At 48.2% G+C, this 18311-nt stretch overlaps 1 protein-coding gene across 1 annotated transcript in view; it reads left to right on the top strand.

Annotated features, from left to right (window-relative positions):
* Positions 1-15438, top strand: part of LMX1B (LIM homeobox transcription factor 1 beta) — an 87985-nt gene extending 72547 nt beyond the window's left edge. The window contains exons 3-8 of the mRNA XM_033077829.1: positions 5557-5789; positions 9366-9544; positions 9920-9997; positions 10348-10414; positions 11494-11655; positions 13328-15438. Coding sequence (XP_032933720.1) covers positions 5557-5789; positions 9366-9544; positions 9920-9997; positions 10348-10414; positions 11494-11655; positions 13328-13485 — 877 coding nt within the window. The 3' untranslated portion in view covers positions 13486-15438. The remainder of the gene's footprint in view (positions 1-5556; positions 5790-9365; positions 9545-9919; positions 9998-10347; positions 10415-11493; positions 11656-13327) is intronic.
* Positions 15439-18311: the final 2873 nt, after the last annotated feature.

Consider the following 18311-nt stretch of genomic DNA (forward strand, 5'->3'; position numbering starts at 1 on the left):
ATGTCCATACTACTGCACCTGTGGATAGAGGGTTAATAAATATTTTCCTCAGTTCTCCTGAAGAAGAAAAAGGTTTCTTTGTTTTAGTTTCTCTCTAAATATTACAGGTTTTTTTCTAGAAACTTTTAAATTTTGCACATTTTATTACTACTTGATGAAAGGGAATTATCTTTCTTATACTGAAGTTTCAGTTATGAAATTGGCTTTAATAAACTATGTAATTATTTCTTCTGCAGGGAAAATATTTTAAATGGATTATTTCTTTTTAAAGGGGGTGGGGGGGTTTCAAATAATAAATTTATAATATTCCTGTTCTGCTTTACTGCATTCAGGATGTTTTGTATATTCTGAATTAAGTGCAACCAAGCAACAGTTTTTTCCACTTGTTAAGCACCCATGAACTGTAAGGCACTACAAAAAAAAATTCATGCCCTGTACTGGAAAAACCCCGTGAATACTGTTTTTCCAATCCTATGTCATCCAAAGAAAGAAGTATCAAAATTTATCCCAAAGAACAAGGAACAGTTATCTTTCATTAGCAATTTAATATCTTCTCTTAATAAAACTCAGTTGTGTGAAAACCATGCTGTGTTTTACTGTAGCTGTTCCCTGTTTGCAGCACAGTGTGGAGCGAGCTCCCAGCATCAGAGCAGGGGTGTGAGCAGGGAAACGTCACACGGAGACACTGCCCCAAGAGTGCTTGCAAAAGTGACCACTACCTTGGCATAGCTATTAAATAAAGAAAAGCCAGGTATCTGCTGTGGCTGCTGCAACACAAAATGTCAGAGTAATACAGAAAGGAAAATGACTGAAGGTCTCTGATAGGTAGGAAGCAGCATCTGTCCTCTTGCATACATCAAACACAGCTTAATGACTTCCTATTTACTGCTTCATGGCTGAGGCTCAGTAAATAAACAACCTGACTGAATTAGTCTGTGCTTCTACCTTTGTCCTGTGTAACAAACCTCTTGAACCACACTTAATGTGAACGGCAAATTTCACACTGCACATGGACATCTCTCAGCACAGATTAAATTAGTTATAATAAAACAGTTAAAATCTATTTGCCCACAGAGAGGAGGAAATTAAGGACCTGGCTGAACCACAGAAAGGTAAAGGGTGGGTTGTCAGGGCACCAGGAGAGTAAACAGCAGAGCTGTGATTCTCAGGAGCAAAGCAGGGTCAAACTTACTGCGAGATAACTGCGCGGGATATCATAAATCAGGGGTCCACGCTGCACTCCAGATGGCTGTGCCATGCAGGAAGGCACAGTGGATCATGTAACTGTGCTTGTTTCTAAGGATTACTGATTCAGCCTGCCTTCACAGGGATATCCTAACAAATAAAATCTTTATGGCCTCTTCCGCTGGTGAACATTTTCATCTACTGGTTAAAGTCAGGACATGTCTTAGCATTTGCATTGCCCCTGATACATATGCAAAATTAATGTAGGTTCACACAGTTTTCACTGGTAAAGACTTTTTGATTATCTGGTACGGTAAAGTTGCTTCACAGCATTTATTGTAAATACTCTGATGGACAGACAGGCCATTGTTCTGAGCTTTAGCTTGGCTGAGTCCCCCAAGTGTTCCAGGCATAGAGGCAAACACACTTAAAAACTCCTAAACCTATTGAGTTGTCTTTCAAAATTGTCCAGGCAACAGAATTTATTTATAAAACTCCGCAATCATTGATTCAAAACAAGGTTTTCTTGTTCTGCTTTTCTTCTTTGTCCTCTTTGAACGGTTTTCTCTGGAATGTTTTCGTTGTGCTTAGGAGTCGGAGATTTCCTGCGGCTTCTAATAAAGGCATTTGATTTCCACTCTCCACACACTTTAACACATCCAAGGATTTTGAGGTTTGACATTAGCTTAAGAGAGCTGGAGATAATCAGCCATGGGGGTAAAAAGCCAGAGTTACGCAAATTATTTGTCGAATGTGTAGAAAGAAAAAAAAAAAATCCTTTAAATGTGGTTGGTGTGGGACAGTCTTTGTCTCAGCACAGAATATCTGTGTGCTCGCCTTCAAATTTATGGCTTTGATTGAAACCTGTAAAGGGGTGATCTGTAAAGTATTCCTGCTATCCTACACTTCCCAACAGGTTTATTACCATTCGTTTATAAAATGAACAGTCTAACGAGCAGTGGTTTAGATCACAGCTATCAAAGTCTGGTCATTTGTCAAGATTAGTTTCCTGTTGTGAGATTGCCTTGTGCAAAAAGAGTGCATAACCTTGTGTTCCTCTTGGGAAGTTAAAAAAATACCTATAAACACCCTATAAGATAGGTTTAATGAAAATTTTATAATCTCAGAATTCAGCCCAACATGCTGCTCTGTGTGTGTGTGTTTGTGTGAATGCATGTTGTAATACCGAGTACCTGTGTAGAGGGGAGGGAATTTTCTTGACAAGAGTTAAATTCAGGATATGAAGTCCGTGCAGTATTGTCAGGGCAATTTAATGTTCATTTGAATGAGTTAATATACACTGATGACAGTGAAATTTGTTATAGCTAAAAGGCTGCCTTGGGAAGCGCTGCTGCAAAAGCACCATCTTTACAGGAATAGTCGGTTGTCAGTAAAAAACATGAAGTATTTTCTGTTCACGTTAGATGTATTTATTTTGAAGGAAAAGATAAAACACAAACACTCACTAAGGCAGTGTGACAGCAAAGGCGCAGGTCAGGGAAACAACACAGGACAAGGAGTGTGCTACCTTGTGTCCCTGTTAGAGGGAAGGTGCAGGGAATTTATGCTTTCCTGGGCTTTTCTTCTTGAAATGATGTGTAAAGGGTGTTCCGTTCGTGTTTTCCCTGCCCCTGGATGGTGGCGGTTCGTGCGCTTCCCTTGGGAGCAGCCGCAGCCGATCCCGGAGCGGTCCCGCAGCGCCGAGCGGCTCCGGGGAGCGCCGGGGGAGCGCTCCCGTCCTGCCCGCCGCAATGGGGAACCGGGCACTGCTGGGGCTCCCTGGGCACTGCTGGGGCTCCCTGGGCACTGCTCGGGGTCCCTGGGCACTGCTGGGGGTCCCTGGGCACTGCTGGGGGGCCCTGGGCACTGCTCGGGGTCCTTGGGCACTGCTGGGGGTCCCTGGCACCGAGCGCGACCCTTCCCGGCCCGGCCGCGCTGTGCCGGAGCGGCGATGGGGACCGGAGCCCGGGGGTGCCCGAGCGGTGCGGGCACCGGGCACCGGAACGGGGGGATGGACGGGCACAGAGCAGGGCACAGAGCGGGGCACAGAGCGGGGCTGGATGGGCACAGAACGGGGCACAGAGCGGGGCTGGATGGGCACAGAACGGGGCACAGAGCGGGGCTGGATGGGCACAGAGCGGGGCACAGAGCGGGGCATAGAGCAGAGTGAATAGGGCAGGGATGGCAGGGATGGATGACGGGGCACAGAGCAGAGTGGATTGGGCACAGAGCGGGGTGGATGGGGCAGGGATGGATGATGGGGCACAGAGCAGGGATGGATGGGCACAGAGCAGGGCACAGAACGGGGGTGGATGGGCACAGAGGGCACAGAGCGGGGCACAGAGCAGAGTGGATAGGGCAGGGATGGATGGGGCAGGGATGGATGATGGGGCACAGAGCGGGGTGGGTGGAACAGGGATGGATGGGGCAGGGATGGATGATGGGCACAGAGCAGAGTGGATAGGGCAGGGATGGATGGGGCAGGGATGGATGATGGGGCACAGAACGGGGTGGATGGGGCAGGGATGGATGGGGCAGGGATGGATGATGGGGCACAGAACAGGATGGATGGGGCAGGGATGGATGGGGCAGGGATGGATGATGGGGCACAGAACAGGATGGATGGGGCAGGGATGGATGGGGCACCGGCTCTGCCGCTCCTGAGCTCTCCCAGTGTGCCCCGTCCTGGGGGCATCCCTCGCACAGACAGGCCAGGCTTGGTTAAATCAATTTTTTTTTTTTTTTTTTTTTAATATTCTTTGCGTGTTAATCCTTTTGGATATAAAATTGTGTAGAGATAAAAATATTTTCTGCTCAGGAATGTGCTGGCTAAAGCATTGTAAGGCAAAACCTTGTGGATAAAGCAAACTGAGTGTATGGAATAAGCCGTGCTGTTCATGGCAGTGCCCAGGCTCCTGGGTGGCATCAGTTTCCTTCGGATAGGTTAATTCCTTACACACCCGAAAAGAGCCACTCAGTCCACCTTGCAGTGCTGTCACCCTGAGGTTGTGGCCGTGCCAAGGTGTGCACTGAGCCAGCCAGGTGCAGTCACCCCCAGGTGACCCAGGTACGCTGGGAACACCCCAGTTCCTGTCCCTCAGTCATTTTCCGGATGCCGTGTGCATCCCTGTTGACATTTGCTTTTCCCTCTTGCCCACTGTGACTGCAGCCCTGTGCCGAGGGCTCGTACTGCCATTTTCCTGCACTTCTCGGCTCAGACAAAATGGAGGCTCTGGAGGAATGAATAACTACCACAGCCTTAGCCTTCTAAAATCACAGAGAATTGCCTTTTTGTGAAAAATTATAATTTTGATGATAGAAAAAAGTCAGCGTACCCCATGCAAAAAGGCAGGATCTAATTTTATTTTCTGTGAGCACAGTGGTGCAGTGGTGTTCATTTCCTTGCTGAAATGTAAATGTTCACGCACCTTGCACTATGATGTATTGCCATAAAAGACACTGAATTTCAAATCACCAGCACGCCATGTGACACAGGGATGTAACAGCAATTTGTCTTTATTTGAGGCAGCCCTTTTCTGAAATCTCACTTAGGGAGATTCCCACTTGCCATTAGAAAAGCAAAATAAAATTAATCTAAATAATTCTAACTTAAGCCTAGAAAATTAATGATGGATGAAAGACAGGGTTTATAGAGCATTAATAAGAACTTGTCTGGATACAGTGTGTGTTCTAGAGCCTGTGATTATACTGGTAATTTGACAGATTCTATCACTGCCTATCTCTGCCAAAGGATGTTTCACACCATTTAAAATGCACAGTACTTCCTTCAGAGACAGGTTGTTCTGGAATAACTCAACATCCAGAGAAAAGCTGTGTTATTTCACTCCTCTCTTTATTGATTGCATGTGTACAATCATGTGTGTATATGTACGTGCTGACTTTGCCTCAGCAAAAGCACAAAGTTTTCATGCTCGTTTCTGGGTTTATCTGCCTCCTCAGAGACAGACAATACCAAAAATGGAAAGTCATCAAATCTGTTCAGGATAGGGCTTAAGTGCAGAAACCAGAGACCCTGTATAAAACAAAGCATGAGCTGGTCCTTCCTCTAAAAGGTGAATTAAAATACATTTGGGTTTAAGCAATTAACAACTTTGGGAGCTCCCGTTTGTTTCTCATTTTGAAAAGGAGAAAGAACACTGAGATAAGGGCAGTTCTGAACCCTTGTCCAGGAAAGGTGGTTTAGGGAATCTCAAGACCAAAGGGACTGAGATTTGGACAAACCACCTGCCTGTGCTGTGTGCAAGGCTCAGGATGCGCGTCTGGCGTGAGCGGGGCCGGCGTGCGCAGAACTGCTGCGAGCAGGCCCAGCAGGGTCTGTGCCCTCCCTGACCGTGCTGCCTCTTCTTGCAGGCTGTTCGCTGCCAAGTGCAGCGGCTGCATGGAGAAGATCGCTCCGACGGAGTTCGTGATGCGCGCCCTGGAGTGCGTGTACCACCTGAGCTGCTTCTGCTGCTGCGTGTGCGAGCGCCAGCTGCGCAAGGGCGACGAGTTCGTGCTCAAGGAGGGACAGCTGCTCTGCAAAAGTGACTATGAGAAAGAGAAAGACTTGTTGAGCTCGGTCAGCCCAGACGACTCAGACTCAGGTGAGCTTTTCCCACAGCTGCATGAGTCTGTCGAGCTTTCCTGTGGAGCAGTGCATCCATTTTCACACCCATTCATCTGTATGCATGTGCCACCTATGCAAATTTGCAGGCACAGCTGAAAACATTCCTACTGGCAGTCTGCTTTCCCTAACCTGACTCCCTTCCTTAACTTCCTGCTTAGTAAGAGACAGAATCTTTTTGCTTTCATTGAAGTGTTTTTCTGTAAGGTCATAAAGCATGAATCAGACTGACTTTAGCCACCCGAGGCCTCACTCAGGTGAGGCATCACTGTGCTGTTCTCCGTGGGCATTCTTCCATCCACCTAACTTATTTTTCAGGCATTCTTCCATCCACCTAACTTATTTTTCAGGGGATCTTCTGCACATACAATTTCAGCACTACACTAGGAAAATGGGCACAGCACTAATATGATTTTTGAGCAGAATCTCTCTGCCAATTACAAATACTACCTTTAAGAAAGATTTCAAGTGCAACACAGAAGTACTGAAGAGAATCTGAAAGTAACTGAGTTGTGGGTTTGTGCCATCATAATCTCACATTTGCTTCCCAAGAAAATATGAGAAAAAATCAACAGTTACCATTCTATTATGTGTACAAATGACATGTTTGCCTCTGGTTTATGGGAAAATGTGTTACTCCGTTTCAACTGGTATCAGAAATTATACATAATCTCCAATCTTCATATTCTCCACATTGCTAAAATTTGTGTTTCCACATCAGGAATGCCTCAAGTCCAAGGTCTCTGGAGATGCAGCAGTGAGTGGCACCAAGGCCATTCTGGAGCAGTGTTCCAGTTACTGTCAGGCTGCCTTTGCAGGACCCTGAGTGCTCTGCTCAGGAAATCCCACATCGTAGGGTCTGGGCTCTTGGTGCCACAGGCACTGAGCTTCCTCCTTGCCCCCCACCAGCTCCAGAGACCCACTGTGCACCCACTGGTGCCCACCAAACCCTCTGACCAGCTCGGTGGGGCTGTCCCCAGCTGGGCTGGTCACAGGCACCGTCCCCCACTGCTGTCCTCACTCTCACAATCTCAGGGGCAGCTCCTTGGAGCAGGGCTGGCTCCTCCTCGGACCAGGTCTGCCCTGAGATCTGCACTGAGGAGCTACCACGGCGGCACAAACCAGTCTTGGTTTCAATTTCATTTCCCTTTGGCACAAAGGGGAGTTTCTTACTCCTGGAGATGCTTTTTTTCCCTCATTATTCTCTGTTAGTCAAACCCAAACCTGAAAAACAAGCTGACAAATTAAACAAGCTCTTTGTCTCCCATTGTCTAACAGTGAAAACACTGATCTCCCAGGGGTCTGTGTGAGAGCACACGATCTGCAAAGCCCTGGCTGAGAATGTCTGCTGCTTCAATCAAATATTTATCCACTGGACACAAAAGTAACTCTCCAATGAGCAGTATTAATCCTCACAAACCATTCCTTAGAAATGGCATGCTGGAAAGTTAATAATGTCATGGTTATTAAAATGACTGAACTTCTCTTTAATCATTAGGCCAAAGATGCTTATTAAAGTAAAAGGTGATTAGACTGCTAGGTGCATAATAATCAGACCCTAAAACGAATTAAAGTCTAATTTGTTGATTCCCCAAATGCAGTCTTTCAGTATATAAAAAATTTCAGTGTGTTTCTTCATGTTGAAGTCCCTATAATAATGTGATAATGTTTGCTGGAAGAAAAACCAGTAGTCTGCTCAAATAAAATATGCTGAGTTGAAAAGTTGATTTTCTCAACAAAATGTGTATTTACCCCTCAACCTTTGCCCCTGTGCTTGAGATTTCCCAGGACAATATACTAACACATGTAATATCACCAGATTGTGATTTAGAATTCAGAATTTAATGACAGAAAATGCAAAGAATCTCTTTGGTCTACACAAGCACATAGATACTTGTATGTATTTACTGAGAAAGAGAAGTTTGTGCTTGTTCATACAGACACAATGCACAGAGGAAGATTGCTGATATTTTCTGTGGGAAGTGGAAATGAGATGACAAAGATTATATATAATATTATCTCTGGAGCTTCAAAACATTCAAAACAGTATTCAGTAAGTGGAATCTGCGCTGTATTTGGTTAGATGTGCTTTGAGATATTGTGTGATCCTTGCTGGATGTGTTTTGCTGCCACAGCAGTGCGGGCAGCAGTACCTGTCTGCAGATAATGCTTCAGGAGAAGCTGGAGCTCAGCTGTGAAGGTAAAGGTGTTTGTCTGGTGGTGAGATCGGAGCAGGTGAGCACAGGTGAGCACAGAGAGCTCAGGTGAGCACAGGGCAGCACAGGGGAGCACAGGTGAGCACAGGGGAGCACAGAGAGCACAGGTGAGCACAGGTGAGCACAGGGCAGCACAGGGGAGCACAGAGGAGCACAGGGGAGCACAGGTGAGCACAGGTGAGCACAGGGGAGCACAGGTGAGCACAGGGGAGCACAGGTGAGCACAGGGGAGCTCAGGGGAGGACAGGTGAGCACAGGGGAGCACAGGGGAGCACAGGGGAGCACAGGTGAGCACAGGTGAGCACAGGGGAGCACAGGTGAGCACAGAGAGCACAGGGGAGCACAGGGGAGCACAGGGGAGCACAGAGGAGCACAGGGGAGCACAGGGGAGCACAGGTGAGCACAGGTGAGCACAGGGGAGCACAGGGGAGCACAGAGGAGCACAGGTGAGCACAGGGGAGCACAGATGAGCACAGGGGAGCACAGAGAGCACAGGGGAGCACAGGTGAGCACAGAGGAGCACAGGGGAGCACAGGGGAGCACAGATGAGCACAGGGGAGCACAGGGGAGCACAGGTGGGCACAGGTGAGCACAGGTGAGCACAGGGGAGCACAGGGGAGCACAGGGGAGCACAGAGAGCACAGGGGAGCACAGGGGAGCACAGGGCAGCACAGGTGAGCACAGGGGAGCACAGGTGAGCACAGGGGAGCACAGGTGAGCACAGGTGAGCACAGGGGAGGACAGGTGAGCACAGGTGAGCACAGGTGAGCACAGAGGAGCACAGGGGAGCACAGGGGAGCACAGGTGAGCACAGAGGAGCACAGGGGAGCACAGGGGAGCACAGGGGAGCACAGGTGAGCACAGAGGAGCACAGGTGAGCACAGAGAGCACAGGGAAGCACAGAGAGCACAGAGGAGCACGGGGGAGCACGGGGGAGCACAGGGGAGCACAGGGGAGCACAGAGGAGCACAGAGAGCACAGGTGAGCACAGGTGAGCACAGGGGAGGACAGGGGAGGACAGGGCAGCACAGGGGAGCAGGGTCCAAGAGGTGCTGCAAGGGCACAAAGTCTCTCTGCGCCCGATGCCTGGAAATACTGAAGCATATTCTGAGTTTCCATCCCCTGATCCATCCCACGTCCTCAATTAAAAATTTTTATGCTTTTGTGGCATTTGATTTAGGCAGAGCACACACATCTAAGATGGTCTCTTCCTGCCCACAGCTGCTTAAGGTATTCAAATAACCATGAGACAATAGTTGAACCTTTTGACTGAAGAGCAGTTCTCAAACACCCTGTTTCCTTGGTGGAACAAGTGCAATTACATATCCTTTTTTCACCAGTCAAAAGTGATGATGAAGATGGAGATGTTAAGCCCACCAAAGGCCAAGTAACCCAAGGAAAGGGAAGCGATGATGGGAAGGACCCAAGAAGACCTAAACGGCCAAGGACAATACTCACTACACAGCAGAGACGAGCATTCAAAGCATCCTTTGAAGTATCTTCTAAGCCCTGCAGAAAGGTGGGTGCTTCACCAGGGACCAAGTCAGGCCTGGCACCAGCCACAGCCCCAGACAGCCCTGCCCCTCCCTGGGGCTGCAGCAGTTCTCCCTGGGTGAGAGCAGAGCACTCCTTTTGCACACAAGTCCTTTATGGGTAAAATTCAGTGTAATTTTCCCCAGCTCAGATTCTTTGTTCAGTAGTTACAGAACTGGTAGCACCATCAGGACCAGAACTTGACAACACTATGCAAAAATATTATTAATTTTTAAGAGTAATTCCATACATGCAATTTTTGTTGTAAATACAAATGTTCCTCCTAACAAAACTGATTAGTGTTTTTTAGATTTTTTTTTAACTTATGAACAATTGCATCATTAAGCATTTCCTCTTGCAGGTCAGAGAAACACTGGCAGCTGAAACAGGGCTCAGCGTGCGAGTCGTCCAGGTCTGGTTCCAAAACCAAAGAGCAAAGGTAGGCTGTTTGTCACATTCTCAGAAGCCAAATGCAGGCTGTGCCTGCAGCTCACACTGCAGCACGGCTGAGCTCTGCCTGCGCTGCTCTCTGCATCCACACCGGCAAGGCACCTTCCAAACACAGACATCAAATTCATATGCTCAAAGCAACTCAGGGCTGGGAGTGAATTTCGCATGCAAATCTGAACTGGAAACTGAAATGTTTAAGCTTAGAATTGAAACTGAACCCACAGCCGTGTGTGCACAAGTGTAAATGGTCTGTGTTAACTGATGTTTGCGGAGGGTTTTGTAAGGAAACTGAATTGCTGCACTTGGAGCCATGAGATTGTTCTGTTCTGCTTTTTTCAGATGAAAAAGCTTGCACGAAGGCACCAACAGCAGCAGGAGCAACAGAACTCGCAGCGACTAGGACAAGGTAGGGGATTTGTGGAAAAGCAAAGTGAGAGAGAGAATCTGCAGCTGTCTGGAAGTGCCATTCCCACATTTAGAAGAGGAAGGACACTGAGGTGTGCCTGAGTGCCCACTCCAGGTTACCCCACGTTCTCCTGGTGGGATCAGACCCCAGAGGTGCTCACACAGAAGCTGTCACCTCGTTTCTGGTAGAAATGTGCCACACAGAGGTGTTTGCTCTGGAGGAAATCTCCAGGAGGCTGCTCCAGACCCATCCTCCAGTTTGTTTTCTTCTGCAGTGAAGGGGCACCGTGCTCAGCTGGGAATCTGCACAGGCAGCACTGCCTGTGCCCCTGCCCCAGCATTCCTGCCCCAGCCAAGGCGTGCAGAGCCCCTCCTGTGCCCCTGCCCCAGCATTCCTGCCCCAGCCAAGGCGTGGAGAGCCCCTCCTGTGCCCCTGCCCCAGCATTCCTGCCCCAGCCAAGGCGTGCAGAGCCCCTCCTGTGCCCCTGCCCCAGCATTCCTGCCCCAGCCAAGGCGTGCAGAGCCCCTCCTGTGCCCCTGCCCCAGCATTCCTGCCCCAGCCAAGGCGTGGAGAGCCCCTCCTGTGCCCCTGCCCCAGCATTCCTGCCCCAGCCAAGGCGTGGAGAGCCCCTCCTGTGCCCCTGCCCCAGCATTCCTGCCCCAGCCAAGGCGTGCAGAGCCCCTCCTGTGCCCCACAAGTGTCTGCACCCCGGGGCAGGCACTGCACAGAACCTGGTGCTCGCTCTGCTGCTCTCTGGGTGCTGCAGCTCCCAAGACCTCGCAGCCTCAAATCCTCCTCTTTACCCAGAGCAGGAAAACTGGGACCAGCAGAATTTAAAGAATAACTGGGCTGTCACACAGTACACAGACTTTGGGAGGATAGGATCCAGGACCAAGGAGCTCCAGAAATTATGTAGTCAGAAATTACAAGTTTTTCAGCTTATTGCTCAGGGTTCTACGCTCAGACAAAATTTGGGAAGTTTCTCTGACTGACAGGATACCTCTGTTTGCTAGGGTTCATTGTTGGCTCTGGGTCTGCCCTGTTCCCAGCAGTAACTGTGCCTCCTCTTTGCTTTGCAGAAGTAATGTCCAACCGAATGGAAGGGATGATGACATCTTACACACCACTTGCACCACCACAGCAGCAGATTGTAGCAATGGAGCAAAGCAGTTATGGCACAGACCCATTTCAGCAGGGTCTCACACCTCCACAAATGCCAGGCGACCACATGAACCCCTATGGTAAGGCATGCCTCATTCTGCCACATCCCAAGTAGCTGGGTCCGTGTGCTGGATCACACACCACAGGAGCAGCAGCTTTACTGGCTTTTAGAATATTTTTTCTGGGATTTGTACCAGGGAATTTGTACCAGTCAGTTTTATGTGTGTATTTTCTTGTACACGTAAGGGGGTAGAACAGAGCTCGTCTCAAGCTCTGGACACATTTCAAAACTATTTCACAGTATAATTCTGATAAATTATAAGCAAGCAACATCACCTCTCCAAGCTCCACTTTTTAAACCACTGTCCAAGACACTGAAAAATAAACAGTACCAAATTCTAGCTCCCTCACAAATTTTTCCTTTTTTCTTAGAAGCTTTGAGGAAAAAGTGCCTTCAATAAAGAGAAGTAATCTATTCATTACAAAATGAATAAGCAGCCCTGTAAGACCACTCAGATTGGATGCGTGGATTTGTTAAAGAACAGTTCTTGAGCTACTAAGAGATGGGTTACCACAGGACATTTCACCTGCATAGTTTTATTCTCTGTCCCAAATCAAGATGACGGTTTGCTTTCACGATTGCTTGACCACACATCAAATGCATTACAAGCACTAAATGCTCAATTGTTGATTCTGGACAATTGCAGTGTGGCATTTAAAAAGAATGTCAGAGGATTTTTCAGACTGTGATTCTCTGGCCTGTTTCAGACTCCTTTCTGCTGACCAGGAGCACTTCACTGTAGAGGCTCAATGCTCATCACTGTCCTAGCACAGCGTGCACAGGCCAACAGGAAATTGCCTTGGGTCTGTGTATTACTTTTGCCACTGAGACAAGTCCATGGTGCACACCAGGAAGTTTGGGAGGTCCTGTAAGGAGCTGAGGACATACAAAGTGCAATTAGGTGGCTTGTGATTTTGTTGGTTGGCTTGGCTTTCTGAGTAAGACTCCTTGGGAAGCAGGTTCTGTGCTCAAAAGGGGTGCAGGGGGTGGCACAAAGCCCTTTCAAATGATTGTGTTAGGAAAAAGAACCAGACTAACACTTTCACAGAGCCCCCAGGACTTGAGCTAGAGATTTTTCTGGTACCAACCAGTGTTGAAGTAAGCTGAAATCCTAGTTGCTAGGGGAAATAAAAGGTGCTGTTCCAAATCAGCCCCAATAGAGCGGAATTTTCTAAAAGGAGAGCATGATTACAGCTGTAGCTTGCTTGAGGCCAGGGAAGCTGGGTCTCTTCCTGGGTCCTGTCACACTGGTAGAACTTTTACCTTGTGTGTGTGTATGAAGAGCAGTGCGGTGATGTCCCTTAGATCATGCTTTCCTCTCGTGGGCATCGATATCTGGTCCCACCATGCCTTACAGCCCAGGAGTGCCTGAGCCCATGGAGAAGCTGGGGACCTGCTCCTCCCCAGCACCATTTACTCCCATTGCCAGCCAAGACTCTGTTTTGTGCTGTGACTGAAACTGAAATGAAATCCTGGCAGGTTTGGGCGCTTTGCTGCCAGCTGACCCCTGCGGGTTGATTTCAAGCTCTCCTCCTCGTAGGTCAGACCCTCAGAGGCAAAGTCTATTAACATGTGAGCACAGAAGCAGGAGTGTTCTGTTTGCTGCAGCATACAGCACGTGAGCATCCGTGTGTGCTGTGTCCTCCCCTGGCTGTGCAGCACCCAGCCTAACGTGTGCGTTTCATTTGCAGGAAACGACTCCATTTTTCATGATATCGACAGTGATACCTCTTTAACTAGCTTGAGCGACTGTTTTCTTGCCTCTTCCGAAGTTAACTCCATGCAGGCTAGAGTAGGAAATCCCATTGACAGGCTGTACTCTATGCAGAGCTCCTATTTCGCCTCATGAAAATAAAGGAAACTAACAGCCGGCGTGTGTTTAGCCAGTGACTTTTCCAGTGCAGACTCTACAGCCATATGTTGCCCAGCTCTTCCTTCACAGTGACTCTGCTGCCTCTGGACTGCAAAGAGCATTTTTTTTAGGAAGACTGTCTCTGTTTGCATATATGTGTATGTATGTATATGTATTTTAATACCTACATACTTACATATATGGAGAGACAAAACACATCCACCCGTCCCATACCCTTGATTCCCAGCTGGCGCCAGACCGCGAGACAAGCACGGAAGGAACAGAAGAACCTGCTCATCCTCAGCCTTTGATCTGGTTTGGTTTGAGCTCATCATCTTAAAGGAAATGGATTTTGTGGAAAGCTAGACCTTTTCCTCCTCTCTCTCCTCCTTTCTTTTGGATGTCTAAACTTTTTTTTTTAGCCACTGATACTGACATCAGTCAACCATATGACAAATAAATCAAAGAAACTGGAGATTCCTCCTTTTCTTACTGCATGATTCATACTATGTTGTGGATAAATTGCCATTTGAACTGTGAGAAGTTAATGTAAATGTGACGTTCAACATTTGTTTCCTTTCTACACTTTTCTACATAACCTAGATCTGCTCATTAGTTTATAGCCCTTATGCATATGATACTGAGGAAACTGGTTAACAGAATTTGTGGAGAAAGCCAGTGATTTCAGAGTAAGAAAGGTCTATGACCCTGAAGAGGAGATGCATGTTAGGGGCAGAGGCATTTAGGTTAGTATTGATCTTAAATAATTAAAACTAAAGGTGCTTACAAGACAGATTTATTTAATTTTTTCTGAAGTGTGAGATTAAAACATTTACATTTGTTTGTAAGTATTGCAGTGCCAAATTACAAGTCTAGACCATGATTGGCAAACAAGTGTTTTTCATTCTGTTCTGTTTATTTGTTTTGCATGAGGCATAAATGTGCTGTTCTCTATTGTCCATCTGGAATAATTAAGCACTCCTTTAGTTGCCTTGCCTCAGCAAGAATCAAGGATGCACAGTTCTAGCCTGAAACACCAGAAGTCCTGAAGTGTGCACCAGCCAGGAACAGGAGACAATGAAAGAAATTATGATGGGAAGTTCAGTTTGTTGAGCTGAAATGTTGGCACAACCTGCAGATCCCCCAGTGCCAGGAGTGCTGGCACAGCTCGCTGATCAGTGCTGTGAGAACAGCTACACCAGCAGAAGGGATGGCCCGGCTGAACTCTGGTGATAAAGTTGGAGCATATGTCATATAGGTTTTTGTAGGGCATAAAATATCATAAATAATAATAGTATAGCTATAAATATTGCCTGGTGATAAATATAATGTGGAGAAGCAGACAAGTACAGTCATGGCTCTCAGTAGAGAAAACTTCACGGGGAATATTTGCCAGGGTAATATCAGTAATTATAGGGTGTGTTCAAAATAGAGCTCATGGGGAAAGATTGGCAGGATAGGCACTTTCTTAAATAAATACCTTTAATATATTGACCATAATAGCTGAAAAGCAAGTCCAAAGCTTTGGTTAATCTAACTCCTGCAGGCTGAGGACTGGTCCCAGGCCAGCATCGCAGTGTCCCCAGGGGATTGGGGCCGTGGGTCTCCGTGGAGGGGGAGGCCAGAGCAGAGCCCTGCAGCCCCTGGGGAGGGAGCAGCCCTGCTGGGGACTGGGGGAGCCTCGGGGAGCCAGATAACACAGCCCCTCCTTGGAGGCACGGCTGGGAAGGACACGATGAGGGCTCTGACAGAAAAAAATACCATTTTCCCCCAGCATGGAAATGTGGAGTGAGCGTGGTGGAGGTTTCTTGAGAAAGCCAAGTTTTGTCTGCAGGGTAAGTGCACAGGTGCTCACTCCAGAGATGACGAGAGCACCATGGATGAGGCTCTGCGTGTGTGTGTGTGTGTGTGTGTGTATGTCTGTCCGTGTGTGTGTCTCTGTGTCCGTGTGTCTGTGTGTCCGTGTGTCTCTGTCTGTGTCCGTGTGCCCGTGTGTCTCTGTGTCCGTGTGTCCGTGTGTGTGTGTGTCTCTGTCTGTGTCCGTGTGTGTCTGTCTGTGTCCGTGTGTCCGTGTGTCTCTGTGTCCGTGTGTCCGTGTCTCTGTCTGTGTCCGTCTGTCCCTGTGCCCGCACGTACCGGGGTCACTCCCCGCTGTCCCTGTGGCTGTTCCCAGCCCCGTGCTCCGCTCACAGCCGGCTCGGGGAGGCACCGCTGGCTCTGCGGGGTCCCTGTCCTGTCCCTGTCCTTGTCCCTGTCCCTGTCCCTGTCCTGTCCCTGTCCCTGTCCCTGTCCCTGTCCCTGTCGCTGTCCCTGTCCCTGTCCTGTCCCTGTCCCTGTCCCTGTCCCTGTGCTGTCCCTGTCCCTGTCCCTGTCCCTGTCCCTGTCCCTGTCCCTGTCCTGTCCCTGTCCCTCTGTCCTGTCCCTGTCCCTGTCCCTGTCCCTGTCCCTGTCGCTGTCCCTGTCCCTGTCCTGTCCCTGTCCCTGTCCCTGTCCCTGTGCTGTCCCTGTCCCTGTCCCTGTCCCTGTCCCTGTCCCTGTCCCTGTCCGTGCAGCTGCCGTTCCCAGGAAGGTGGGGCTGTTGTGTCCGTGTCTTTGCCTAGTGGCCATTCCCTGCTTTCTGGCGAGGATGTGGTTTCAGCTGAGTGTTGTGAGCCTCTGGATATATTTCGAAATTGAAATTATTTTCTTTTCTTACCCTTCCTGTTCCAGTGTTTTTCCCTTTCCTTGTGTATCAAAATAAATAACAATTTCCTTTCTCTCTGCATGATAGCAAACATCTATAAAGAACTCAGGTGATCCTCACTGCTTGCAGGGCAGAAGCAAGCAGGTTTCATATGGCTCATGTAAACATTTGTCATTTGTCACCACTGATTTCAATGGATTCATCATTTCCCCCCTCTCCCCTCTGCTGTGCTACTTTACAGTCATAGAAAAACCTCTCAGACACACCAGTTTGTAGACTCCTCACACAGGCACAGCCCTGCTTCATATCTTGTTACTGGCAGGATCAAAATGGCATTTTTGGTGTTTACAGGGACTTATATGAGAACTATAACGTGACCTATAGTTTGGAGAACTGCCTTGTCCCAACTCTACCTCTGCATCTGGGATGGATGAAAAACAATCCATCTCCAAGGAAAATATCAGACATCCCATTTTATAGCTGAAGTATAATTCTTTGCTGATTTTTTGGATGACTGTTTGCCACCTTTTTCTTTCATGTTTGTTCATACTATCTCCCCTCCCTCGGTGTGTCGTATGACGATGCCTTAGCTGTTTGTTGCCCCGTGTTCTGCCACCTTTGGAGCCACATCCACGCACACACTCAGGCCCTTGGCATGTGTCACATTTTCCATGCCATGGTGGGCTGCTGCTGGTCCAGGGAAGGAATGCATAGGCAAGGATTTCCCGTGATAGCTGGCAAAGGCCAAAGTTCATTAAAGTAAAATAAATGTCACTTTCTTTTTGTGGAATAAATGATCCTACTGGAGTGTGATCATTGTGGTTTTAACCTGGGACCTTGCAGTAAAAGATTATACAGCAACCTCTGACCTCTTTGATTTCTGCTTTACTCTTCTGTTGTCAAGGGAATGTCCCCGATCAGGTGAAGGTAAAATGTTTAATGGGCCATATCAAAGTAATATCTTACATCGAGTCAAATTGATAAACTCTTGCCAAAAATTCTTAGCATCTGGCACTTCCACGGAAACCACAAACAATTATTGCACATATGGGAGCTCAAAGGCTAGAGGTCATGACAGCAGTTTATTACATGCGCCTTACAGTGATCATTTTCCGTAGGAAATTAACCCCTCTCTAACACAAACGCATCAAGTGAGCTCTTCACGGTGTTTCCATCATCTTGTTTTGGCTAATCAAGGAGTACGTGTGCAGCTAAAGTGGTGACAAGATGCAATTAAGTGAAAGATGATTGATTAGGTTTCGGTGTGCTCAATAAGGTATAAAGAAGGTGATTGTGAGATCAGGATGAGTGTGCTGGGTACGAGCTCAGCAGCCCTGCCCGCAGCTGCAGGTCTGTGAGGGGGGCAGAGAGCTCCCAGCACCCACGAGGGGTCACTGAGCTGCCCAGGGCTGCTCCCAGCTGGGCTCTGGGCTGGGCAGCAGCACTCCCCTTGGCAGGGCTGGCTGCAGGGCACGACTCTGGCTGTCTCTGCACTCTGGGGCAAACCCTGAGCTGGCAGCAGACCTTTCACAGTCACAATATTGAAGACAATTACGTTACTGTAAATAAATGGTGGTGGTTTCACTCACTTATATTGAAACATCATCCTGGGCATTTTGATCTCCTTTTCTTCTTTAAACTCTGTCATCAGAAACATCCAGATCACTTGGCCCAGTCAGGGCTAACCATGCCTGAGATGTGGCTCATGTTAAGCTGCACAGTAGCTGCTGAGTGTATTTTTCAAATCCACCCTGCAGAACTCAGATGATCATTACCAGGTCCTTTGAGGGGTCATTGCTCAGCCACCTCACTGTGCATCATGTCATGGGGAAGGTCCTTCATGCCAGCAAACCTTCCAGAAATGATGTGAACCCACTTCCCTCTTCCTACTGTGCTCAGGATTCCCTTCCAGTTCCCTTAAGGGTCAGAGGTGTTTCCCAAGCTGCTGCCACAGGTGCTCCAGTGAACCCAGCTCTGGATGCTGCTGGGATGCTGCAAGCTGGGGTTCACAAAAGCACCTCTATGAACCCTGTCATAAGAACTCTGGCTCTCCCTGAAAGTCACTAGAAATGAACAGCAGAATCGTGAGGAAGGGAAGGATTCTCACAAGCTGGAGCTGGGTCACAGCAGAGAAAGGACA

Source organism: Catharus ustulatus, chromosome 21 (genome assembly GCF_009819885.2).
Source record: "Catharus ustulatus isolate bCatUst1 chromosome 21, bCatUst1.pri.v2, whole genome shotgun sequence".
Classification (NCBI taxonomy): Eukaryota; Metazoa; Chordata; class Aves; order Passeriformes; family Turdidae; genus Catharus; species Catharus ustulatus.